The sequence below is a fragment of the Hydra viridissima genome, unplaced genomic scaffold (genome assembly GCF_058129835.1).
Source record: "Hydra viridissima isolate aposymbiotic clone 2 unplaced genomic scaffold, HvirCarnegie_v1 scaffold_7, whole genome shotgun sequence".
Lineage (NCBI taxonomy): Eukaryota > Metazoa > Cnidaria > Hydrozoa > Anthoathecata > Hydridae > Hydra > Hydra viridissima.
The window spans coordinates 15,129,021-15,156,880 of record NW_028324306.1 but is presented as its reverse complement, the minus strand read 5'-3'; the positions used below and the strand labels follow the sequence as shown (position 1 = coordinate 15,156,880).

At 31.2% G+C, this 27,860-nt stretch overlaps 4 protein-coding genes across 4 annotated transcripts; all 4 read right to left on the bottom strand.

Annotated features, from left to right (window-relative positions):
- Nucleotides 1–6,051: 6,051 nt before the first annotated feature.
- On the bottom strand, nucleotides 6,052–10,633 carry LOC145200835 (zinc finger BED domain-containing protein 4-like). The gene is made up of 2 exons (XM_090094182.1): nucleotides 10,601–10,633; nucleotides 6,052–8,975 (listed from the first exon to the last, which is right to left on the bottom strand). Exon 2 carries the CDS (start codon nucleotides 8,338–8,340, stop codon nucleotides 6,640–6,642), a length of 1,701 nt encoding a protein of 566 aa, XP_089950308.1. The 5' UTR covers nucleotides 8,341–8,975; nucleotides 10,601–10,633; the 3' UTR covers nucleotides 6,052–6,639.
- An 830-nt stretch (nucleotides 10,634–11,463) lies between these two features.
- Nucleotides 11,464–12,544, bottom strand: LOC149886313 (uncharacterized). The gene has a single exon (XM_090093716.1). It carries the CDS (start codon nucleotides 12,536–12,538, stop codon nucleotides 11,726–11,728), a length of 813 nt encoding a protein of 270 aa, XP_089949842.1. The 5' UTR covers nucleotides 12,539–12,544; the 3' UTR covers nucleotides 11,464–11,725.
- Nucleotides 12,545–12,840: 296 nt separating this feature from the next.
- Nucleotides 12,841–17,987, bottom strand: LOC145184023 (uncharacterized). The gene is made up of 3 exons (XM_090093200.1): nucleotides 17,700–17,987; nucleotides 16,649–17,321; nucleotides 12,841–13,414 (listed from the first exon to the last, which is right to left on the bottom strand). The coding sequence occupies exons 1-3, from the start codon at nucleotides 17,912–17,914 to the stop codon at nucleotides 13,262–13,264; spliced, it is 1,041 nt and encodes a 346-aa protein (XP_089949326.1). The 5' UTR covers nucleotides 17,915–17,987; the 3' UTR covers nucleotides 12,841–13,261.
- Nucleotides 17,988–18,441: 454 nt separating this feature from the next.
- On the bottom strand, nucleotides 18,442–19,898 carry LOC145184169 (beta-ureidopropionase-like). The gene has a single exon (XM_080059783.2). The coding sequence runs from the start codon at nucleotides 19,836–19,838 to the stop codon at nucleotides 18,687–18,689; it is 1,152 nt and encodes a 383-aa protein (XP_079915909.2). The 5' UTR covers nucleotides 19,839–19,898; the 3' UTR covers nucleotides 18,442–18,686.
- Nucleotides 19,899–27,860: the final 7,962 nt, after the last annotated feature.

Below are 27,860 nucleotides of genomic sequence, written 5' to 3'. Positions count from 1 at the left end.
ATCTTATTTTTACATTATTTGCTTATATCTTATTTTTAATATTCTTATTTGGGTGATGTATCTGGACTAAGGGTTGGAGGATTGAGTGTGTATGGATGAGGGGATACATACATACATACATACATACATACATACATACATACATACATACATACATACATACATACATACATACATACATACATACATACATACATACATACATACATACATACAATGCTGAAAGCAATTATCTAACGTTGAATTTTTTTTGAATTTGTTACATGATCCTGCAATCTCGGTTACATTGGCCTAAGATGGTATTTAAAAAAATATTTTTTATATCTTTTAACTAAGGAGCAGCATCCATCATTTTATCTTAAGTTATAGATTTTACTGCTTTAGTTTATTTTAGAACCATTTCATTATAATTGTTAGAAATTTTGATTTAGGCATGTCCATCAATGAGACAAATCTTAACAATCTAGAATAGCCCTGACCACGTGATTGTATAGCATAAACAGCCCTGGTATTATTATCAAAACGTTTTTGTTGAATGTTGATGAATAAAATTTAAATAACTACTAACACTTCAGCTAACAGAGACAAGAAGCTAGTCTTTCTTGTTTTCATGTTCAGAAAGATAAAACTCTAAAGACATGCATTTTGGGCGTCTTTGAGTAGAAACTACAGGATTATTTTGCAGAAGAAACCGAAACAGTAGAAAATTCTAGAGTTGAAACTACATGATATTTCTAGATCAATTAAACGGTATCCTGTAATTAAGTATTTCTAAATCAATTATACGGTATCCTGTAATTAAGGTAGATAATTTTGGCTTCGACAGTAAAATATTTTTTATTTTAACAGAAGCACAAGTTTTCAATTTCCGTAAAAAAGCCTAAATTTGACTTACAAATCGCAAAAATCGACTGTTTCACCAAATTTCCATTAAACCTTTGGTCATTTTTTTTTGTAATCTACCAGCCTGAATTCAAAAACGGCAGTCAACAGAAACGCTGGCAAGTAAGCATCTGCGTTACTTCACTTAAAGAATGATTTGAGAATAGTAACTTGAATCGATTAAGTAACTTGATTTCAATTAAAATTTCTACAATAGTTATAATTAAAAATTGATTTCCTAACAAACAATTATAATTAGGAAATCCTCATGATCCCGCACTATATTAAAAACAAGTTATCCAAACTAAAAAAGTCTTGTAAAAGTTTCGGTTCATTTCAGTAGTGATTTGTAGAGACCCGAACTCGGAACCAGTAGTTGTTTCGGGTAATGCCCGAATTTAAATATTCGGGTAATTACCCGAAAGTTATAAAATACCTGTTGTTTTTTTTAAATCGGGTAATACCCGATACTTGATACCCGTAGAATTTTTCGATGAAGTAAAAATATAACTCAATTTATTTATTACATTGAATTACAAATAACAAAAAAATTGAAATATATTTGCACTGAAGGACTTCAAATTTCAGCATTAACAACATTAAAAGTAGCCTGGCCATTTTAAATCTGAAGTTTCATCTAGTAATTTACTGTTCCCTTTCGTCAACACTTAATTTGTTTTCCTTAAGGTGCAAATGAGGTTTCAGGTGATGTGGGTTGCAGTGTGGGATCTCTGTCAACAAGGTCCTTCAATGAGTTCACAAGGGTGTTCCTCACAAGGTCAAAACTTTCCAGTCTTTCTGTCATTGCTCCTTTTGCTTGGGGATCCAAGAAATGGGCCACAGTGTACTCCATCTGTACACTTCCACAATGTGAGAATCTTCTATCAATCTCTAGCAAAAAGTAGTTTGTAACTTCTCGGATTAAGGGATCTTTCATCAAATTTGCAATTGTCTCAAGTCCTAACTTTATTGTAACAAGCATGGGAATAACCTTTTGGATTGTCACTGTCTTGTCGGTAGAAACAGAGTTTTAAAATGCTTCAAATAACTTAAAAATTCTAATGATGGTTTTACCTTTGCTAATCTCAGATTCGTCTGACATTAATTTTTTCAAGAGCTAGATGTGTCACCATCAGGCTTCATGGCTGGAAGAAGCGCAATTATTGATTCTAGCTAGGGTAAGTCTGAATTCCAGCGCGTCGGACAGTTCTTTCCCAACATAGTTGTTACCATTTAAAGGCATTTGCTTTATTGACAATATCAGTTGTCCTCTTCCCTGAGCTGTGAAAATAGTTTACCAAGCCCGTCATCTTTTTGCGAAGTTGATTCCATTGCCGTATGGTCCTCTGGAAAATACTTCATTGCGAAAAGAAATCTTCTCAGGCGGAAATTTTGTCTAGGTAGTCTCCTGTCTTATATATCTGATGTTAAGACAATTCCTTCAAGTCTATCTTTTTCTGCATTCAATAAGTCAATAATTGTTTTTTCATAAACTTACAGATTTTTGGAATTGCTCTGCTACTCAGTGTAAGTATTGAAATTTCATTGTATTGGCCTAAGGTAGTACTTTTGAGCCTGCAAATGAATGGTTTAGTTTCCACTATTGAAAATGGTTTCATCTCTTCTACCACCCATCTAGTGATGTCTGTGATCAGCCTTACTTGATGAATATTACCCTCATCCCAGACCTTTTTAATTTGGGATTTCCTCTTCTCTGATTCTCCTCTAGGCGTTTTGGTGGGTGGTTGTTGTGGTTCAGATGGTCCAATTATTGATTGCAATTCAGAATCGTCAGAATTAACCTTAGAAGAATCATCCACCATCATTCTATCTCCATCTTTTCTTCACAATTCTGTGAGCAAATCTGCATGTTTTCCTTTGAGGTGTTTTCGCAAAACATTTATACATCCTTGCGTTGCTGTAAATTCTTTATGACACTCTTTGCCGGTGGCTTTGTCTTCATTGCCTTTAGTGAAAAATTCCCATATTTTTTCTTTTACTTTTTTCTTCGTCAAGCTATAAAAGGAATATATAAAATATAATATATTACTTTGATGCTTTATACTGAGGGCCTCCGGTCCGGCCGCAACTTGCCGTAAAAATCCGCTTTTACTGATTTGCCGGCCATGCCGAGGGTCTCGGCAACAATATCCTTTTTTTGCCGACGTACAATGAGGTAGTCGGCAAACAATGGTAAAAATAGCACGACAACAGACGGCAAATCACGACAACCCAGGCAAGTTTTTGATAACGTTGGCATTGTCTCGATTTTTTGCTTGTTCATGGTTTTATTTTGCGCATGCGCGCAAAATGAGTCAAGTAACGTCTCCTTTTATGTATATAAAAAATAAATTTATCACTGTTCAACTGTTTTTCTTTATTAATGATTTTGTACTAGTTTAACTTGCTTTGTGTTAGTACTTTTACAATACGCAAACTACTTTTTGAGGTTTAATAATGCGTCACGAGTAAAATGCGCTATTACATATTATAAATCGTCTATTCACAAGTAAAACTCATTAAATGACACTGCAGCTAATTTGAGATAATCAAGTTTTAGTTAGTACGTGTAATATCTCTACATAAAATACTACTATTTCGGATTGATTTACGCACTTAGTGACTTTTTCTTGCAATATGTTGTTAATATTTGGGCATCATAGTGTATTAAAGTCAATTTCCCATAAAACTGTACTTAATGAGTTTTACTTGTCGACCGACGATATGTATATTGCATGATTTAGTATTTAAAGTAATGTTTTAAAAAAATATAGCCCTATTAACTTTTCCCTCAAAAATCAAGAAACTAGTAGACCTTCGTTTTTTTAAACGCTTAGAAAAAATGACTCAACAAACTGATACTGATTCAGAACTTTTAAACGTTAATAGTAGCAATGAAAATGAGCCTCAAGATCTAAGGCTAGTACTAACCCTAAAGTTAGTACTAGCCTTAGGTCTAAAATAATGAAACAAACGACACTTCAAGGTGAGACAAGGTCTTCGAAGATACCCAACGGTATGTCAGACAAACTTAAAGCTGTTGACATGTGGAAACACTTCATCCGACATCCCAAAAAATCTACTGCAGATTTCGTTTTGCTGGAATGTATCGATTGTGCCATAAAGATTCCATAACGTAAAAGCTCTATATCTGGAGTTAGATCTCATCTCTTCTACAATCATCATGATCAGTACAAGAAGGTTGTCACACAAAAGTTAGCCAAGAAAAAGAAGGCTGATGCTGACGCAGTTGAGTTAGTGGAGAACAGGATGAATATGAAAAGGGTAGAGACGAACTTATCCATACAACTGGTACTTCACTCAAGCTAAGAACTAAAAAGCGAAGAATACTGGAGTACCCGACCCCAAGCAATGTGAATCCAATCTACTCCTTCTTGAAGCTGAAATACTCCACCTATGACAGTCGCCAGTTGGCATACGACATGGATTGCATGAAGTTCATAGTGAAATGCAACCTGCCATTCTCAATTGTTCATAGTGAAAGATTTAAGGAGTACAACAACTCACTTAACAACAGATTCAATGTTAAGCATTCAACAACATATTCAAAATTTAAGCTGCCACTACTACACAAATATGTGAAGAGCTCGGTGAACAACAAATCTTTCAAGACTTGGAATATTTGACTGGAGCTGCCATCAATCTCCCCATCCATCTACGCTTTCACATAAGATAAATGACTTAAAAACGATGTTAGAAAGTAAATTTAAAACAGAAGTACGTGCAGAAATGTCAGAATGTAAATGTTATATAACCTTTGATCATTGGAAAGCTGCAAATAATAGCAACTATTTAGTTTTTACGGTTAACTATATAGCTCTAAAAGAATGGAAGCTAAAAATACGTTGCTTATCTGTGGTTAATCTTGAAGATATCGATGTGGATTATACCTCTCGAAAAACTAAAGAGATTATTATTAATCAACTGCAAAGATCAAATATTGAAATAGAAAACCTGCTATGTGCAACCATAGATCCAACAAATGCAATGCCTGCCACTGCTTTTCTTTTAGAAATTACATGGCAACTATGTGCTACACACGTTCTTCAACTATGCATTAAGAGTGCGTTGAATGCTCAGCAGCAAGTTAAAAGCATCATAGTTTGGTACACAAAATTTCAGGTTTTTTCAACAGTTCTTCAGTAGGTCTGAAATGTGTAAAAAACATCAAATGTGTAAAAAACATCAAATTGTAGTCTTATGAGCAGCTTTAAAAAGGAGCTACTTTCACAATTACATGCACGGTTTGATTTATTTTGACTTGTTACGCTAGTCATCTCAACATACTTAGACCCGAAGGTTCAAGGCCGTTATGCACACTGAAGACGAGCTTTGAATTGTGAAAAACCATCGAATTGAAATTTCAGTTGATTTTAAACTATGCGAAACAACTCCTAATGTAAATTCTATAAATGGCAACGTTGAAAACTTAACAAATAAATTTACTTGACGTTGTGTTTAATCAAGTTAAGGAAAAAGGAACCTGAAAAACACTTTCCCAACAAAATATTGTAAAAAACTGCATTGAAGATTGGGTTGTTAAGTAAATGGGTACCTATGGTTGTTTGCAAGCCATAAATAGTGATAATTGCCCACTGGAAAAAAAAAAAAAAAAGGAAAAAATTTTCCTGTCGTTTCGCATTAGAGCATGACAGTTAACTGTTAAACGGTTAATTTTTAGGTTAATCATGTTAAAGGTTAAGGTTAACCTTTAAAAATTATAAGGTTAATTTTAAGGGTTAAGGTTAACCTTAAAAAGTTGAAGGTTAATTTTAAGGGTTAAGGTTAACCTTTAAAAAGTTAAGGTTAATTTTAAAGGTTAAGGTTAACCTTTAAAATTTTAAGGTTAATTTTAAAGGTTAAGGTTAACCTTTAAAATTTTAAGGTTAATTTTAAAGGTTAAGGTTAACCTTTTAAATTTTAAGGTTAATTTTTACAGTTAACCTTAACCTTTAAAATTTTAAGATTAATTTTTACAGTTAACCTTAACCCTTAAATTTTAAGGTTAATTTTAAAGGTTAACCTTAACCTTAAAAGTTTAAGATTAATTTTAACAGTTAACCATAACCCTTAAATTTGTTTATATTGTCACGGATTAATGCCCTTTTCTCAAAATATCATCTTAGTTCCTAAGAATTTTAGGTTTAAAATTTTTATGCTCTTTATATAAATGTAAAAGGTTATTAATTACACTTAAAAGTTCATAACATGTAAAAGTGTAAAGGATATTGGTTACATAGTAATTAGAGCATAATCTTATGGATAGTGCTCTAACTGCTAGGCATAAGCCCCATCGCCAAGCTTTTGTAAAGCTATTCGTCAAGGCTATCCTTTGTGATGGAGGTTTTTTTTTTTTTTTTTTTTTTTTATAACATGTTTTATTTTATTGGATATCTTATCTTATTCATTCTCATTCTCTTCAAATCCAGGCCATGTGATATTTTTCATTTCTTTCATGTTCTCTTTCATGAAAACAAGCATTTCAATGTTGTCAATGCTAAGGCAAGTTCTTCGTTCTGTCAATATATTTCCAGCTGTTGAAAACACTCTTTCTGATGTAGAAGATGATGCTGGGATGCACAACATCTTCCTGGCTAGTCTGGTTAGATATGGAAATTTATTTTGCTGGTTATTTCAATATTGAAGGATATTTGAATCTTTGTGTACACAGCCTTCTTTAACATATAACGTTACTTCATTTTGTGCCTCCTTAAAAGAGTCATCTTTAGAATTTTGTCATTTTTGCTGTTTCCCATAAAGTTTTTTATTTGCCTGTTCCCAAACATCTTCCTGTTCATCTTCTTCAGACTCCAGTAGTGTTGGTGAAGAGATTTCATTACTAGTAGGACTTTCTGAACCATCTCGCTTTTTCATATCAATTATGGCTTGGACAGCAGTTACCTTAATCAATTCATACTTCTCAGGATCTGCAAAATTGATAACAGAGCCCTTATAACGAGGATCAAGAAAATGACACATTACATATTCTGGTGTTTCAATACCAGAATTTGGAAATCGGGCATCTAATCCTTCAACAAGCTTCTCTGAAATCTCACTGACACAAGTAAGAGTACTGTGGTTACCAAAGAATACTAACTTTCTCCTAACATTGACTAGTTGCATAAACACCAAGTTCATAGTTGGTTCTTTGTCAGAACTAAGAGCTCTAGACATTTTTTCAAGAGGTTCAAGACAGTTCAAAACACCCTTCATGATAAGAATTTCATCCAGGCTTGGCAAGAAACCTTCAATGACTGTAGATGTTTCAGCCATTTTAGCAATGCAACCTTCAAGATCAATAATTGACTGCAACATCTTCAGATCTGAATTCCATCTTGTTGAAACATTCTGTACCAGTTTAGTTCGTGACTGCTTAAAATCAAGAGCTATTTTCCTCAAGATACTGGAATTTTTGGGAGAATGATTGAAGTGGCCAACCAATTTAGATAGTTTAGAAGAAAGTTCTTTCCAGGCAGGAACAGCTTTTAAAGCATCAGTGACAATCAAATGAATCTGATGATCAGCACACCACAAGTTGTCATTTGTCGATGGTAATTGGCTAGCTTTGCTGAGGCGCATAGCTTTCAAAACATTAGTACCTCCATCTGTTGTTGCCCATGTGTGGGTTTTCTGTTCCAATTTCAATCCTTTGATCAATGAGTCAAGTTTTTCCAAGATTATTTCACCCGTGTGTTTTTCTCCGAAATAATCAAGTTTGACAAGAAGACGTGTAAGCTCAAACCGGTTATTGATAAAATGAAGAGTTAAAGATTGGAATGAAAGATTATTATACTGAGTAGTCCAGATGTCTGTTGTAAAAGCAGCACCATCAAGATAGGGCCTTTCATCATTCACAATTTTTGAGATGTGGTCCTGAACAAATTGATATAGTTTTGGAATTCTTAAACGGGACAAGGAAGTTGATGAGATAGGGTTATATTTTCCCTTTGTTGTCAGTGACAATATTGTACGAAATCCTTCACTATCAACTATCTTAAATGACAACTGTTCCCTTATGATCCACTTAGTTATTTCTGTAACTATTTGCACATTTTCAGGATGGTCTTTGGGCCATTGACTTACAACACGAGCTGTTCTTGGTGTTTTTGGAGTTTTCTGAGTATTTGTTGATCGATGAGGTAATATTGATGATCCAGGAGTCATTACTAAACGAGCACGTTTACGACAATGAATGAAGTCTTCATCATTATCACTTTCACTATAATTGTGTCTCTTCGCTCCATTGGAATTTAACACTGCTTGAGAATCAGTTCTTTGCTCGAATTCAATTAAACTTTGAGGATGTCTCTTAAGATTATTCCCTATACCTGATGTTGAGCCATTCTTTGAAACAAGGATCGCGCCACACTCATTACACTTAGCATGAGAATCATCAGTTTTTGTAAAAAAGTCCCAAATCATTGATTTTTTTGGCATGATGATTGATGATGATGAAACTGAAAGTAATAAAAGAAATTAATAACTAGAAAGCAATTAAATAATATTTGCAAGTAAAAAAGATTATCTGTTTGACGGGAGGGGGGAGGAGTGGGGGGGGGGGGGGCGGACTAGGTTGTAAATTCCCTATTTGTAGTTTCGTGAAACTGTTGACACAGTTTAAAAATTTTATATTCTGTATAAAAATATTTCAGCGCTATATTTTTAAAAATTCATAAAACTGTTACATGTTAACAAATAGCTATTGCAAATAATCAAGAATATTATAAGTAACCAAAATACTTTTGGATCTCTGAAATATATGGTATATTTTCTAAATCAATCATTTCGGTTCTTTAGTTGCTGTTTTAAAAAAACATATTTATTAGTTAATGAAAAATTGTTATCGAAATGTTTCTCTTCTATATTTATTTGATGATTCTTAATTAGTAATTTTTTGCTAGGGTCACATAAAAAAATGAAAATACAAAATTTCCAAAATGCCAAAAAGAAAGATTTTCGTACTCGCAAATAATATTTTAATTTATTGATAAAAAACATAGCGATCATTTGGAAAGAAATTCAGTGCTTAGTTGAAAAAGATGTTTTAGAAATTACTGTTTTAAGGTGACGCACTTACAGTGGCGAGCAAAATAATAGGTGCGAACCAAAAAACTAACAAATACGAGAATATCTTTGAAACAAATAAAATAAAAATTTGAATTTTTATTAGAACTTTTATTTTATTACATAAATAAACAGAAATTAATAAATATTAAGTTATTAAATATATATAATATATTTTAATTTAAAAAAAATAAATTCCACACCGAGCAAAATAATAGGTGTAAAATAAAAAATGAAGATGGAGGTCAATAGGGTTGCAAATTATTAATATTTTGTTGCATACCCTTTATTTTTTAATACTTCCGTGCATCTTGACGGCATTGAATCCACTAGTTTTCTGCAAACTTCTACAGGAATGCTGTACCAAGCCTCCTGGAGCATCATCCACAGTTCATTTCTATTTTTTGGATTTTGTCCTGAAATTTTAAGTTTTAACTGGCTCCATAAATTTTCAATAGTATTTAGATCCGGTGACTGAGGTGGCCATTCTAAAACTTTTACATTATTGGTCGTAAACCACTCTTTCGCAACTTTGGATGTATGTTTTGGGTCGCAGTCCTGTTGGAAATGCCAAATTATCGGCATATTTTCTTCGGCAAATGGCAACATGACATTATTTAGTATGTCTACGTATGTATATTGGGCCATAATATCTTTGATCCAAAAAAGTGGCCCCACACCGTACCAGGAAAAGCAACCCCACACCATTATATTTCCTCCGCCGTGTTTCACTGTTTTCGCAGTGAAGCGAGGTGAAAGTTCTTGCTTTGATGGTCTTCTTACATACTGTTTTCCATCAGAATTAAATAAATTAATCTTAGTTTCATCACTCCACAAAATATTACGCCATTTTTTGGTCATATCTGGTCCCCGCCAAGCAATATGAATTTTTGCAAAAATTTTTCTTTTCATAATGTTCTTTCTACCAAGTAATGGTACTTTCCTCGGAGTTCGAGCTGGCAACTTACTTTCTAAAAGCCTTCTTCTAACTGTCCAAACACTAATATTTTCATTAATTTCATTTAAAATTTTTGTTGCTGGCTTGAATGGGTCTTTTTTTGAAATAATTGTAATGTGATCATCCGTACGCTGACACGTTTTGCGTGGTCTTCCTCTATTCTCACGTGATTTTTCTGGTTTTAAGGCATTTGTAACTTTATTTTGAGAACATCCCATCGTAACTGAAATTTCCTTGTAAGTTTTTCCTTGTTTTCTTAAATTTCTAATAAGTTTTCTTTCTATCGCTGTGCAATGTTTTCCTCGTCCCATTTTATATCTAATTCTAATTCAATACAAATATGAAATGTTATTATTTTATATAAGTTGCATAAATATTGACCTTACCTTTATATCAACAACAAATAAAAATAATAAAATGTTTTTAATCTTACAGCAAGCAGGTTAAAATAAGCACACACCTATTATTTTGCTCCACCAAATTTGTAGGTTAAATATATAAATAGGGTATTCCCCTCATAAATTTGTAAGAAATTGGAAATATACTGCTCTCTGTTATAATAAAATAAGCATAGTTTGTGTAGCAATCAGTTCCTAGATGTCACTTTATAAAATATACTGTAAAATGTCAATTTAAGTGAAATTTATTATTCACACCTATTATTTTGCTCGCCACTGTAAATATACCCTCAAACATAATGTGATTATAAATAAAAAATTAAATAAATAAATTTCTTACTTGATCAATTTGAATTTGAAGTTTGTTGAAGTTGAATATATATATATATATGTAGAACTTTTCAACACAATTAGTAAACAAGCACTGATTGTAAAAGTGAAAAGAGAAAAACTCTCTCTTACAGATAATTAAATTAAATTAAATTCATTTAACTTCTCTCTTCTAGATAGATGCCAAATTTAAAAAAAAAGGGGGGGGGGGGTTAAACACCACCTCTGCATGAGACTTTGTCGTCTTTAAACTGTTTCTAGTTTATACACTTTAAAAAAAATTCATATTCGGTTAACCGTACAAAAAGTTATTTTGTATGGTTAACCGAATACTTCGGTTAATTTTCTAAGGTTAATTTTAAAGGTTAAGGTTAACCTCTAAAACTTTAAGGTTAATTTTAAGGGTTAAGGTTAACCTTTAAAAATTCAAGGTTAATTTTAAGGGTTAAGGTTAACCTTTAAAGTTATAAGGTTATTTTTAAGGGTTAAGGTTAACCTTTAAAAACTTAAGGTTAATTTTAAGTGTTAAGGTTAACCTTTAAAATTTTAAGGTTAATTTTAAGGGTTAAGGTTAACCTTTAAAATTTTAAGGTTAATTTTAAAGTTTAAGGTTAACCTATTAACCGTTTAACGGTTAACCTTCATGCTCTATTTCGCATGCAGCTCGACATGTATTAGCTGTACAAGCAACAAGTTGTTCTTCTGAAAGAGTCAACTCTAATGGTGGAAATATTCACGTCATTCTCTTTCTAATCACAATGCTGAAACCATGATTTGGGCGCAAAAAAAAAAAAAAAAAACATTTCTAAATTTTTTTAATTCTGTCAAGTTACGATGTTTTGTTTCGTTTTTACTTTTTACTTAAGGCGGTCCACCACAATTCAAATGTGAAGTCCGCAAAATATTACCACAACATAGATTATTTTGTAATGACACGTTAAAAAAAACTTTAAAAGATTTTTAAGATTCGAAATTCAATTCGATTCGCAAATATATAGGTGATTTAATTCAAGATTCGATTCAATGTATAAATTTCTGGTTCGCAAGGGCCTAACAAAAATGTATTGTGAGGTTAATGTTTCCACTTTTTTTCATGACCGGCCATCATTTGCGGCTCTAAAAATCCACGAAATGTATTTCCATCCTGAGACCAGCGAACGCCAAAACCGTCTGTGCAGCGTATTTCCAAGACACAGTTATCATGAGGTAAAACGTGAATGTTAATCCATGCTATGTTATTTAATATCTTTATCAATATTTTAATTGCTAACTGGTTTTTTTCTTTCTCGGTACCAGTAAATGCGCCCCACCAATTATCTTTACTACGATGACAATGTTTTGAGAGTGCGCGTGCACCAACGGTAAGGATGGAATTTTTTTTATTAATTTTTTGAAACGACTTCCAAAGGGAATACAAATCAGGAGGTATTCTTTCTACGCTCCCAATTGTTCTTTGTAAACCAAGAATTTTTAGGATGTCGAATTTCGTTAGTTTAAGAAGAAACCGTCTAACTTGGAAAAGTTTATGAGAGTAGCACACGCAACTTTTCACGCTACATTTAGGAATATTGCATAAACCATTAAAAGTTTTTCGCATCTCCTCAATTTCATTGTAAACGTCTTCAAAAGATTCTTGATTTACAACTAAAACATGATCTATGTGGGTTGTTGGTGCGACGAAATGATATATCCAGTTCATAAGTTGGATTGCCAATCGCTTATAGGCTGGTAGCCACAAATCGTTTGTAAGAGCATTTACAAACTCTACATAATTTTCGTCTTGCAATGAGTCAATATTCACGTCTCGAAGTAAAAGTGAAAAAAATTCGTCTCCGCATTTCTCTTTAAAAATTTCGAGTATCATTTCAGAGAAGTATTCATCCATTTAACTTTCGCTAGAAAATAGATCAATTTTGATATAATAAAAGTAATAATATTGATGATGATGATGATGATGATGATGATGATGATGATGATGATGATGATGATGAAGAAGATGATGATGATGAAGAAGAAGAAGAAGAAGAAGATGATGATGATGATGATGATGATGATGATGATGATGATGATGATGATGATGATGATGATGATGATGATGATGATGATGATGATGATGATGATGACAAAATTATTTGTCTTTATTTAAAGTTGATTAACTTTTGTTTCATTCGTAGATAAAGGCACATATTCAATTATGATTTATTCGTAGATAAATTTACATATTTATCATTTTAAAAAACTAGATAATACATATAAAATTTTTTTACAATATATGCTACAGCTGTTACTTTTAGAAACTATTATCGAAATTTTAGATAATATATATTCATTATAACTTTAAAATATTTATAATTGTAATACTGATTTATTTATAGATAAAATACAAACTACATATACATTCATACAAAATAAACGATGTGCAGCAGTTTAAAAGTTGCAATACGGAGTCAATGAAATTATATTAAACATTAATGTGCACGAAACGAATACGGTTTGTTCTTAAATGTACAACAACACTTGCACAATAAAAGGTCCCATTTACCATATTTATTGTATCATAACCCAGTTAAACTAAAAAGCCAAATAAAAACGCCGATTACCGCCGGTATTACCATTGATACATCCACACATAACTTGTGATATTCGTCATGTCTGTCATACCGTGCATAGCCTTACTTTCATCAGTGACACAAAATACAACACCGTTGTTATCGACCAGGCATTCTTCGTCACTATCAGCCGAACATGTAGTTGAGTCTTGCTATATAAAGATGAAAATTTTAAGTTCGAATTTCATTAAATACGTGATTTCATTGAGTATTTCTTTGAAACCGTGATAGATTTCATTAAATAAGTAACAGCTGGGGACAAACAGTACACCATTTAAACAACCACATTAAAAAAATTTTCTGGAAACTCTTCAAAAATATTTTAAATCATTGCTCTAACCGTGTGAAAAAAAATTAAAGAAGAGAAATTAGAGCCAAGAAGACAGTACCTTAACCTTTAAAAGCAATTTGTGGGTAAAATTGCAGAACAGGAAATTTTGACAAAAAATAATATCTGCACTGTGAGAAAATTTATAAAGTTTTACTGCTTATGACAGCAGCAGTTGAATGAGGTAAATATAGTGCCTTTTCATGTCAGATCATGAAAAGAGCCTAAATTTACTTCACTCAGCTGCTGCTATCAATAAAATTACAGTTGAACTTTACATCATTTGTATACCACAATAAATAAAGCATTAAACTTATATATCAGAGCCAAATTAGCCGAGGATTCTTGAGATTCAGGATTTGAAATTTTTCTAATTCAATATATTTTTGACATCAGTAAAGGAAGTACAAATAGAGCAACTTAGGAGCAAACTTTAAGAAAATTTCTAGTTAATCATCCTCATACTTTAAAAATTAATGGAATCCCCTTAAAATTTTAAATCCTTTGCATTTTTTTACTCAAGGATCTGAAAAATGACAATTTAAAAACTCTAAAACCAGAAGAAGGCCTTGTTTTTACTGTGTCTTTAAAAAAAAAACATGAACTTCAAGATTTGGGTGACAGTCATAATTTTATCTCCAAAAATCGGAATTAAAATGAAGGCTGGAATGAAGTCCTAAGAAAGTTTTTTATTTCTATTCCATTATTCTAAGTACTCCATATAACTATGTTCATGATTTGTCTCACTAATACAAGCAAGCAAAAGAGTTTTTTAGTCAAACAGTTGGTACTTTACAAGAGATTGCATCTCAAAACAAAAAGTAATGTCATAGTGCTAATATTATAATAACACAGCACTCCTAAAACCAAATTATTAATCAACAAAAACTGCTACCAAAAAGGTTATTTTATATTTAAGATAGGGTAGCCAAAATACATCAACTAAAAAATCATAAAAATCCCTACTTTACACTTTTTGTTATTGAGAAAAAAAAAAAGACCTGAAAATACTTTCTATATTGAAATATATTTTATAACAATTAGCATTTAGTTAGTAAAGTATTTTTCTTTTTTATTTCATTATTTAACTTAATTGCAGAGAGAGGATATTTACATTTTTGAAGTTTTCCTTTTATTTAGCTTTTTTTTTTTAAAATTTCTGTAGAAAGTTGAAAGAAAGAATGCTAAGCATTCAGCTTTTTTTCTTTTTCTTTTTCATGCTTCAAGAAAATTAAAATTAAAGGTTTACTGTGAATGCTTTGAAACATTATTTTCCAGATTTGGCATTTTAGGTATTTTTAAAATTATTTTGCAACTTTTGCTTCTCTAATATTCTGTTTTGCACTTACTTCAGAATTTTATTAGGCTAGAAAGTTTTTGAAATTTAGATAAATTGAGAATAAAAAAAATTCTAATGAAATACCTTACATAGTTATTCCAGCTGTGTCTAGTACTTATACCAGTTAGCATTTTGGTTCATATATATTCCAGCTTCTATATCATAATCATACTTTATTTGTATTTGCTGCAACAGTTTATTGAAAACTTCAAGGAAAATAGTAATTCATCATCAAGATTATATTTAATCTTAGCAAAAACCATAATTATCAGCATTAGGGCCTTCCAGTTGAGCAATGTTGAACAAATTCTTGCGAGTGAAAAATATTAGCCAACTGCATAATTTGAAACTAAATTGTTCAGCTAGCTCCAAGTGGCCTCATAATCAATCAATAAATTTATTTTGAAGTGTATCATAAAGGAACTTTTTTTAAGTAGCAGAGCAATATTCTAATAACAAATGTCATTCAGCCTGAATTAGCAACTTTAGATTATGCAAACAGTGTAGTTTTATGCCTTGATAAGAAACATATTTATTTTGTCATAAAAGCTGACAAGCCCCAATCTACCTGAATGCTGATTAATTGAAGATTTTTTAGCTATTCAGAAAAGTATGTTTCACACAAACAGCTGGCAAGCAGCAGATCTCAATCAAGAACATAAATATAGTAAATTGTGATGAACTAAAAGATTTTTAGCATTTATTAAATGATTAAAGCTCTCATTAATCATAATTTGAAATAGAGTATTGGTACTTCACCATAAAAATGAAGTTGGTTGTAAATGTAGAGTAAGCTTAAAATAAATTCTGACATTTTTTGTAGACCTAAAGAAAACGCTTATTTCATCAAATAACTGTTTAAGTTATGAACATTAAAAGATTACAATTTTGACATTTAAAAAATTTTTGTAAAAAACATTCTGTCAGAAAGGTCTTAGAAATATCAATACCAAACAGAGCATTGTTAATATCTGAATATGCTTACTATTCCTCTTAAAGTGGATATACAAAAGCCTAGAGGTTACTAATACGATTGCTTAACCATGAAAGAACATAATTTGAAAATAAAACTTTGCAATCTTTTCATTTTAAATGTAAAATTGACTAGATTTAAGGATTTTGTTTCAAAACTAATCAAAGCTTAATTTATTTATTTCAATTTTGAAAAAATCCATTTCAAAACTAATCAGTAGGTTTACTTAACTAACCAATACGTTTACTGAAATCTAATTTGATGACTGTAAGTTAAGGTTACATAAGTTATATAAGTTAAGTTATCAGTTAAAAATCTAATTTATCTAATGCATCATAAGTTAAGGCTATCAGTTAACATTCAGTTAAACTACTTTTGGATATCTGTTAACTTAAAAGGTTAAAAACATTTACTTATGTAACTAGAGAAAATTTAACAAATAAATAACTAAATTTTTTAAAGAACTAATGATTTTAGAAACTAGTGAACTAGAAGTAAGATGTCTTAACTGTCCTTTTTTTTCATTTCTTAATGCATATCAATTGTCTTACTGTGAGTTAAGTTTCAAAAAAATATATAATTTCTTTTAAATCAAAAAAATAATTCTAAAATTCAGGATAATTAAAGGTTTAATTATTTAAGAAGAGTTTTAGAAGATTTTTTTATGAAATAAAAAGTATTCTTTCCATCCACAACAGTTCTATTTATCTTTTATCGCTTAAAACTAAATAAACATTAGTAATTACCTCACCAGATCTCCATACTAAATGGAAGCCATGATGAATAAAGACTGGATCATCTACAAAAAATTTATAAGCACTCATTGATCCAGGATTATTGATGTAGGTGCAACCTGAGTGATCTGTATAGAAAGGTCCTTTGTTAAAGTAGTAGGCAGAAAGAAACATGTCTTCTGTTCCTGATGATAAATAAGTTACAGGCTTTCCATTAACAACTATACGAAAACATCCTTCAAGATGATAAAAGCTTGTACTTGATGTAGCTAATGTCACCATGAATAATAAACCATCTTTATTTGAAGAAGCAAGGCTCACGTACTCAAGAGGCTTTAAGATTGCATTAGTTTTCTGAAGTACTAAGCGAGATGTTGAGGGAAGTAAAAAATCGCCTAGTTTTATAGGGTAATGCTCAACACCACGTACTATGTACCAGTAAAAGTTTGATCGCTGTGGAATAAATGCAATTCTAATAGATTTTTGAAATGGTATTCTGATTGTTGTATAACGTCCACCATTTTGAGCAGTGTAACCAATCCACTTAGTACCCCAGGCAGGTTCAAAATTAGCTTGATGTATTGACTTATTTTTTATGATTGGCTCATCTCCAAAAAGTCCCATACCATGAAGCATATTTAGGTTTGCTTCAATGGTTGGTAATTCATCTCCATCAATGTAATACCTGAATTAAAAAAAAAATTATCTTAAGATTTATATATTATTCAGTTTGCATTTTTAGGCATTGAACTGAACTAAGGGATAGGTTAATAAACTTACATATAATGAAATCCACGTGCAGAGTGCCAAACAAAAATTGTTTTTCAAAGTTATCTTACACACACAAAAAACTTTATTTAATAAATGGTACCAATATCATGTTGTTGCAATGCTTGATAAAATTATACTAACTTTTTTTTGTGCATTTTTTACATTTGAATTTAAATATAACTCATTTCTTTTAAAAACAGAGGCAATTTGTCAGATTTTGGAGAACTGCAAAAATTCATCTTGCATAAAACCTGAAAACCCTGCAGAAAAAATAATGAAAAACCATTTTTACCTTATTGTAGAATCAGCTGACATACAGTCCTGCCCAGCAAACCATTGCTCTGTAATCACACCTGGTCCAGTAAAGTGTTGAATCAAAGTTGTTTCAATGCCTTTAAAACAGTTTTCTTGCTTTTTTGCATAGGAAAAGCTCTTCCATTTTGTATCTACATTGATTGAAGCATGGCAGATGATAATCGCCCCAATGATATGTGTCCAAAACAGCATTTATTATGCTTCACACAAAAAACAAAATATTATTTTCTAAAAATATGACCAAACTTTTCAATAAATTTATGAAAGCGTTTTCAATGTTGTAAAGAAAACTTTTGTACCATTAAATATATTTAACTTTCAGTAACACCAACAACCTTGTTTGCTGGATTATATTATGTAAAATATTTCAACCAAATGTATAGATATTACTAATTAATTTTATTGTAAATTTTATTGATAATAATGTTAACTTAACATTTAAATCATGTTTGAATAGAACATCAAGAGCTAATTTAAAATAAGTATTTTTCCATCAATTATAAAATATTTTCTAGAAGGATAAACAGAATGGGACTTTTGCTGGTATTTTCAAATACTAACAGAATTGTTTTAAGAATCTTTTTTTTTGATCAAATACTAAATACAATCATACTTTAAATCCATTAATACTAAATATAATCATACTTTATTTGCATTAAATTACATTGGGTCAAAGAAACTATACATTACAAAAATTAATTCCTCTTTAAATTTCTCCTCTCCCACCCACCCCCTCCCCCCTCATAAAAAAACTAACATAACATGAAAAATAATAAAAAATTTATATCATTATGCATACTTTTTTGTTTCAAAATAGATTTTCAGTCATCATTACAAAATATCATTAAACATATAAATTAATATAACAATAAAATTTTTCCAAAAAAAAACTATCCAAAAAAATATATATATTTTTAGTGACTAAATTATAAAATATATTTTATTCAAATTATCCTTTATAATATTAATCTTTAAAGATTTTTCTTTTAAATTCAGGTTGAGATGCCTCAGTGAGAACCTTAGCATACATTGGCAATCTTTGCGTCATTTGAAGACCCCACTGGTCTTTAACTTGGCGACACATATTCAGATCCAACTCTGCAATAATTAGTCCATCATCAATGCGTGATAAACCAGGTGTTCGACACCCATTAGGTGCAGATATGTAACTAGACCCATAAAAATGACCAAAATCCTTGTGTGCTGGCTTACCATCTCCCGATGTGAATTCATTCGGAAAAATTTCTTTTCCCACCCGATTTATAGCAACAGTAAAGTAAGAATTAGCAATGGCAGCACATCTTGCTTCAATTGGCCACATCGGCTCACTTAAAGCACCCACTGTAGCTGAAGGGTTAAAGACAATCTCAGCCCCATTCAAACCAAAGCTTAGCCAGTTTAAAGGATGATGACGACCAAAACAAATATTTACAGCAATTCTACCAAAGAATGTTTCAAAAACTGGATGACCTAAATCACTCTCCATGTAGTATGTAGATTCATTGAAATCGCCTACTCTAGGAATATGATTTTTGCGAGATTTGCCAAGATAATTACCTTTATTTGATATTACTACAGCTGTATTCCATAGAATATCTTGGTGAACTTCATCCCTTTCAAGGATAGGCGAAATGATAACCATATTATGCTTCTTAGCTAGTGCTTGCAAGAAGACTGTTGTTGGACCATTTTCAGTAGACTCTGCAAACTGACACCAAGGATGTTTCTCACGAGTGCAAAATGCAAATGGCATTGTCCAAGCTTCTTGAAAGCACAATATATTTACATTGTTACTAGCCGCTGCCTCGATGAAAATTTTCGCTCTTTCATGAAGGGCATTACGTTGTTCCAGAATAGATGAACTTGTAGGAAGAACTATTTTGTTTTGAATAGCTGCAACACGTACAATTCGAGGTGGACGCTCTTCTTCATGAAGAGCTGAGATTTTATATCCACATATTTCAAAGTTGTTAGCAATAGCACATTCAATTGATTGTTCTGTCAAATCAATTTTATCAACCGGTGCACCGTATAACAATCGCTGAACTTGCTGAAGATCTTCTCCTTTCAAATTCTTCACTAAAATATCTTCTAGACTTCTAACTTCATTACTCATTTTTAAGCTTAATATAATTATATGTGTATAATGTATATGTATGTATGTATGTATATATATATATATATATATATATATATATATATATATATATATATATATATATATATATATATATATATATATATATATATATATATATAAAATTAACACATGATGTTTGAAGTTGCACTAGATGAGTATGCGAAAAATATTGGAAATCATCATCACAGTTGACAGGATTTCCAAATTTCCCGCAGAACGCGGGACTGTAACGGATTTTGCGTTACGCAAATCGTCGCAATTCTTAATCAAATAGTCAAAAATAAAAATAAAAATGAAAAAATAAAATAACACTTTAAATTTCTGTATTTGACTTATCTCTTTGGCGTATCTTTCAAAATCCCTCGTTAAATCAAAGTTTATGGAAAAATATCTTAAATTTTGTCTTTGTTGGATGTTTAAAACTTGTTTAGAATAGTTTAATCGAGGCGGAATTGAATTTATCAATTTCAGCCTAAAATCCAGCTTCACTGAATGAAGGTTCAAAAATATCAACTGATGTATATTTTTGAGAAGACCCTATGGTCTCAATTGGAGTTTTTTTAGTACCAGGTACAAATATGAATGTAATGAGTGTACCTAAAGAAATCGTATGAATCCCAGGTAGCTAACTCTCCTTTTTCTCTATTGTTTATGAGATAATATGACATTTCTCTATTGTTTATGAGATAGGTTACGAGAAGGTTTTGAGAAAATTACGAAAATTGTTGAAAGTGGGGAAGACAAGTTATAGTCATAAGGGATATACGAGTGGGCATTTAGGGTAGGGAGATTTATAGTTGGTTACATGATAAACGACAAAAGAAGGAACAGAAGAATTAGTAAGAAACAGTTTTTTATATAGTGTAAAGTGGAGAATATATTATTTGTTAATAACGAAAAAAAGATTTATTATTCATAAAGAAAATAGGGAAGAAACATATCGCACGCCAAGAAAAGTAAGCAGAGTGCTACCATTACACAGAACCAAGAGGCATCCCTACATCTATACACCCTATCCTCCTAAAATACAAACCATTAAACCCCACCAACCTCATTCTTAAAAGAAAACCCCGTCTCACATTTAGAAAAGCATAAGAAATATAAAAGAGACCCGCCTCACAATATCAAGATATAGTTGGCTGTTTTGACACTCAATTGAGTACAAATAAAAACATTAGTTAAGCTTGCAATTATGTGGAATCGAAAGAAACTTTCCAAGATAGCCAGGAAGCAGTATTTTAGGGTAGCATGAAAAGTATTTATGCCGTTTATTTACGATATAGGAAGAGTGTCATATTATGATGACTAGACTCGAGTCAAAACATGAAAAATAGTTAAATGGTGCATTTAAACAGCAAAAAAAGTACAGAAGATTTGGCATCAATCCCCAGGACCATCAACATCTAAACGTGGACAAGCAAAAAAAATTTTTTTTAGTTTTAGTGAACGCAGGAAACGCCGGATTATTGCAGACAAATATGATAATTCAACCATTGATTAAGTGGAAAAAGCCTTAATGATGGCAAGAAGGAACCATAGAATAACGGGAACTTTAGATTGACAAAACTCATTTCTGACATAGGAAAAATCAACAAGATCCTTGTTATATGTATATATATTTAACACAGGAAGGCAAACAAATAACATTTAAAGGAAGCTTTAGAGTTTTTATAGACACTGAAATGAGCTGAATTTTATAGACACTGAAATTAGTATACAAAAAGACTCATAACAAAGACAAGAAACAATTTCCTTGTTACAAAACTGTTGCAAACGCTAAAAAGAGAAGTGTTCGTAAGGACGAAGACATTAAAGTAAGCGAATCCAGAGTTAAAGTCAAACTTCAAAGTTTGATTTAGACTTACCGCGAGAGAATCGTGGAAGTTGTTTAATCCAAATATATTGAGTGTTTAGAAACCAAAAAAAGAATGACTTTAAAAAGCTCATACTTCTAAGAAGTCTTGATAGTTCTTTGGACACTCTCATTGCCATCAGCAATTTTCTCATCGTGAAGCAAATGACAGTTTAACCATAAATTCCACTCCTTTGCGTTTGTATACGCTGAAAATGATTCAAACAATATTCTTTAGTAGAATTTAATGAGCCCTTTGACCTCAAAGTTGATCAAAGAATGCAAGGATGTGGTTCTAAAAACTAAAGCTGATGTAATAAAGAAAATGAAAGATTTAGAACCAATTAGGTTTATCTTGCAAATGGCTACTATTTAATCATTGATTTCGCCTTTGTGATGTCAATGATAGATGAGAAAATACTTACATTCGCTACAAACACAAAATCAATGCAAGTTTGTCCAAAATGTAGAGCTACAATAAATCAATGACGGACAAACACAAGTTCAATAAAGAATTCAAAGCAAAGCCGGACGCTATGGAACTTGTCCTCTTCACGCATAAATGAGATTCTTCTATTGCCTGCTCCCTGTGTCATATCGTCTTGAGCTAAAAGTCTTGAGAATCCGAAGGAATCAAAAGCCCTCCAACATAAGAAGAAATTTTCTTCAGCAAGAAATCAATGTAGAGTAGTTAAATTCATATGATTTTTATGGTTCTTGATTTATGATTCTAGTTACTGTGCATAAAGTTACATTTAACTGTTCCATTCGCCTGTTCCATTTTAGGAGTAATAAGTGAAAATTTTTAATAGGTGAAAGTTGAATAAGTTGACTTTTAATAAGTGAAAAAGTTGTTGAGTCAAGAAGTAAATTATACAGGAAGTATCGTGAACTCCACGCTCGTAAAATAGGTAGGGAAGAGAATTTAAAAGACATTTTTGTACAGATTATATATATCTGACCCTCTTATAAGCTCTACAAGCTTAGAAACCCAGTTGAAACAAAAGCTTAGACTGCCATTGAATTTCTTGACGTAGTAAAAGACCTTTTAATCTTCAAAGATTTATATGCAGCAAGTGAATGTGAAATCACCCCCTGAAAATATTGAACAGGAAATCTTTAACGAACTCGACGAGATTGACGAAAAATTTGAAAATGGCGAAAACATTTGTGAAAATTTTGACTTAGAATAGATTTAATAATAAGATGATTATGTTATTGTAGTAATACTAACTGTGATATTTAAGTTGTATAATAAAACTAATTCTTTTTTAAGTAATTTGGTATTTTTCTCAATTTTCTCAAAACTTGCCCAAAATTTCTCACAAACTATTTAAGCAAGAAGGATGAAAATTTCGCAGAGGCTAAGTTATCACAGTATAACTAAAAAATACCATAACTTTTTACTTTACAAGGTTTTCGAATTTTAGCTACCACAATTCACTGAAATTCCACACTGTTCTTTGATACATATATATATTTACTAGATATCGGACTTCGCTATTTAAATTTTTGGTGTAAAATCAAGACGTCTATATTTCTATTATGGTTATATATTTCTTTTTTTTCTCTCTCTCTCTCTTTGCTTTTACGTAGTTGTACAATTTATATACTTTTTTTCGGAATTCTATTGGGCGTAATTATAAAATTTCTTTCGCAGTTGTTGCGACATAAGTATACTGAAATATAACAATAAGCTATTAAAACACATGGAATTAGAGATGATAAGTTCAGAGATGATAAATTTGGTGAGAATACAGCAAATATAAGTTTGTGTTGGTCAAAGAGCATTGTACTAGTTGACAAACTAAATCAAACGGCTATTTTTACAGGCACAAAATTGAAAAACGAAAAACTAAAACATCGTAATTTTATTCTTTTACATAATAAATTAAACATTCGTAAATCCTTGAATAATATTAGCCTATTCGTTTATCATTTTCAATCAATTGATGATTTTCTTAGCTCTTTAATGGTATAATCCTGAGCATGGCTGCCGAGAGAGGGGGTGGACGGGGGAGATTCCCGGGGCCCCATCTGTGTACAAATTACTTTTTAAAATAATTTTTTAAAGATTTAAATAGTTTTGACTTTTAAAAGATTTAATCAATTTTTGTTTTTAACTTTCAATGACCAGAACACGCTTCTATAGGTCCTGGGTATATAATTGATCACAATGAGGGACCCTTAAGAAAACTTCCTTAGGGCCCGAAATTTCTCTCGGTGGCTATGATCCTGAGCATATTTGAACATTTTAATTTTGAAGTAGTATTTATATATCTTTCTAAAAAGCCGGCTGGAATCTAAATCTTAATTAACTGTCCAAAGTTTTATTAAGCGTCTGCGAATCGTTTCATCTCCGTATTGTTATTACTTCGATATGGTATTAGAAAAAAAAAAAATCATCGGAATGATAACGACAAAATATCGTTAAAAAAAATTTAACCGGTTTTGTAGTTAGTTTAAATCTCGGTTTATACTGGAAATCTCGTCATTCCAATCAGGGCCTTCGAGGGGGGGGGGGGCCTAGGTGGCAAGTTGACCCGGAAGCCAAGCTTGAAGGGGCGCCGGACGACCTTTTAAAAATCTTTTTCATAGCGCTAACTAACTTAACAGCAATGATGATATTCAGTCAGTCACAAAAGTTTTCGTACACCTTACAATTTAGAGAAAACACCTAGTAAAAACCATTTTAAATGCAAAAAAAAAAAAAAATTATATCAAAGTAACAAGAAATAAAAAATAATTAACTAAACAAAAATATTTATTAGTAAAACTGAAAAAGTTTAATTTTTGAATTTATAATACGTCGCAAAAGTTTTCGTACACTAAACAAAATTTGTAAAATAAACAAGAATATGAAAAATTAAAAAAATCTTTAGTATTTTGTTGATTTTTCCTTTCGCATTTACACAAGCTTTTAATCTTCTGTTCATCGATGACACTAATTTTTCGGTATAAGAAGACGGAATTTTATTCCATTCTTCAAGTAAGATATTTTTTAGCATATTAACATTTGTTATTCTACGTTTCCTGACTTGTCTGTCTAAATAATCCCACACTCTATTGGGTTAAAGTTTGGTGATTGGGGAGGAGAATGCATTTGCTTTGGAACATTGTAGAGCAACCATGATTGTACAATGTAAGTAGTGTGTTGAAGTTATTTCCTAACTTTAATTTAGCAGCATCTGATTTCAAACTACTTTTTGTAATGTCCAAATATACCCTACGATCCATTCTGGATAAATAATAAACTCCCCACTCCAGCTGCAGCCATTGATCCCCAAACCATCACACTTCCATTTCCATGTTTCACAGTCGAAATTAAATTTTTTCTTCTAGTTCTGTATTCTTTTTTCTCCATATTTTTCCACGGCTACTGGTCCGAAAATTTTAAACTTACTCTCGTCAGTAAATAAAACTTTCTTCCAAAATTGTTCATCTCCCTTTTCATACTTTTTGGTGAACTCCAATCTTTTTCGTTTGTTTTCTACGCTCATAAACGGTTTCTTTCGAGGTACTCTGCCATTTAATCCGGATTTTCTAAGTATTCGTCTAATATTTTCTGAATGAAACTATCTTTCCGATATCAAGTTCAATATCTACTGCCAATTTTGGTGTACTAATACGTGGATTTGAATTGACTTCTTTAACTATACTCCTACTATCTCGTGAATTTAAAATTTTTGGTCGGCCACTTTATGATAATGTATTAACAGAATCAGTCATTTCAAATTTTTTAACAACACTTTGAACGGTGGAATGTGTTTTACCAACAATTTTGGCATTTTGACAAGGAGATTTTCTTTCTTTATGCAATTTTATTATTAATTCACGGATGTCATTAGACATGTGATGTTTCGTATTTAAACTCATGTTTATAACAAGTTTGAATAAGTTTTAACCAACTACATATTATTTGGTATTAGTTTTAATAGTGTACGAAAACTTTCGTGACATATTATAAATTCAAAAATTAAACTTTTCTTTTTTAAAAAAACCTGGCTGGAAAAAATTTCCTTCACTGCGGAAGCGCAAGTTAGAAATCCAGTTAATATATATCATTGCTTTTCCATTTCCTTGCTTAACAAATAGAGGAGTAACGGATATGGTTTTTTGTGTATCCGGCCGGATTCGGATATGCCGGATATTTATTTTTATATCCAGCCGGATATGCCGGATATGAATTTCGAGGAATTTATACTTCTACATAATTGGAATTTTGAAATTAAAACGTTTCTTTGAATGAATATTTTGAAATCATTTTTCGAAACAACAAATTTTTATTACATTTTACTATCTTCAAATTGAGTTTCGCAAGAAGTTTTAATTCATTATTTTTAAACTAACATTCTATAATAGAACGTTAGTTACAGAACAAATAGAACTTCTATTTGTTCTGTAATAAAAGAAAAGTGAATACGATATAACGTTATTATCTATAGTATAGATAATAACGTTATATCGAAATTATCATTTATTATTATAGATTCTATACCAACAAATATTTTGGTATCAAATGTGTGTATTATAGTTAAATATTTAATATCAATTGTGAATACGTATAGTTTTATATTTCAGGAAAATTTAATAACCAAGAGCTTTATCTGGTCATTATATAAAATAAATGACTCAAGTGATGCGTATGCAACATGTAATATCTGTAAAAAAAACAATTAAACGTGGAACTAAGGAGGCTGGGCAAAAGTGTTTTAGTACGACACCTCTGCATAACCATATTAAAATAAATCATCCAAAAGAATATCGTAAAGAGAGAAATAAAAGTGAACAGAAAAGAACAGCTCACCTCACACCGGCAGTTTTCTCAACCGGTACAACAGAAAGTGAGGAAATCGCTTGTGAAACTTCTATTAGAAGTTTCTTCAAGAAGCTTCTATTAGAAGCTTGTATTAGAAGTCTGCTTAGAAGTTCTAAGCAGACTTCAATAGATGAGTATTTAAAGTCAAAAAAAGTATGGAACATTAATGATTCTAGATTCCAAGCTATTCATCGTAAAATTGGGTTAATGATGGCCTTAGACAACCAGCCGTTTATTTTAGTTGAAGATACAGGTTTCAATAATTTAATAAATCATCTAGAACCTAGATATTCCTTACCAAGTAGAATATATTTTTCCCAAACAATAACTCCTCAACTTTTCATGGAATTAAAGAATAAAATTTCTATTAAGTTAAAAAAAACAAACCACATAAGCTTTTCTTGAGATATATGGACATGCCCGATATCTCACGAATCATTTATTTCATAGTCAGGCCACTGTATTGATAAAGATTTTAACAGAATTGATGTGGTATTACATCTTTCTCATTTTTCTGAAAGCCATACAGGAGTAAACATATCTGAAAAGTTAGAAAGTATGTGGGATAGCTGGAAAATTCAAGTTGAAAGACGACACCTTCTTGTAAGAGATGGTGCTAGCAAAATGGTTAAAGGGAGTAATCTAGCCGAAATTCCATCAATCCATTGTACCATTCATTTACTTCAATTAGTTGTTTCAGATTCAATCATGAGTGAAAATATTGTAATTAATGTCCTTGCAAAATGTCGTCGACTTGTAACTCATTTCAATCATTCGTCCCTAGCATGTAGCAATTTTAAGAAAATTCAGCAACAACAAAATCTTGACAATCTTTGTCTTGTTCAAGATGTCCCAACAAGATGGAACAGCACTTATTTGATGTTTGAAAGATTAAACAAATTAAAAATTCCAGTTCAACTATACTTAGCAGAACGTTCTGACTTAATGACTTTTTCTACTTTTGAATGGACACTTATATCAAGCATTGTTAAACTTTTTAAAACCTTTTTTTCAATTAACTCAGGAAATGAGTTCAGAAATAACAACTTTGTCCTCTGTTATTCCAAATATATGCGCATTAAATAAATATATGTCCAAATGTCAAGTTGATTTAAGTATTCAAAAAACTCAGAGCCCAGCAAACATGTCAGCGTTGAATCAACGTTGAAAACCGGTCGCAAAAGATGTTGCGGAAACGTTGACAAAGTAATCGATTTTGCAAAGATATGTAACGTTGTTAAAGACACGCTGATTAAACGTTGTTGCGTAACGTTGAAAAAACGTTACTAAAAGACGTTACAAAAATGTCGCAACTAAACGTTGAAAA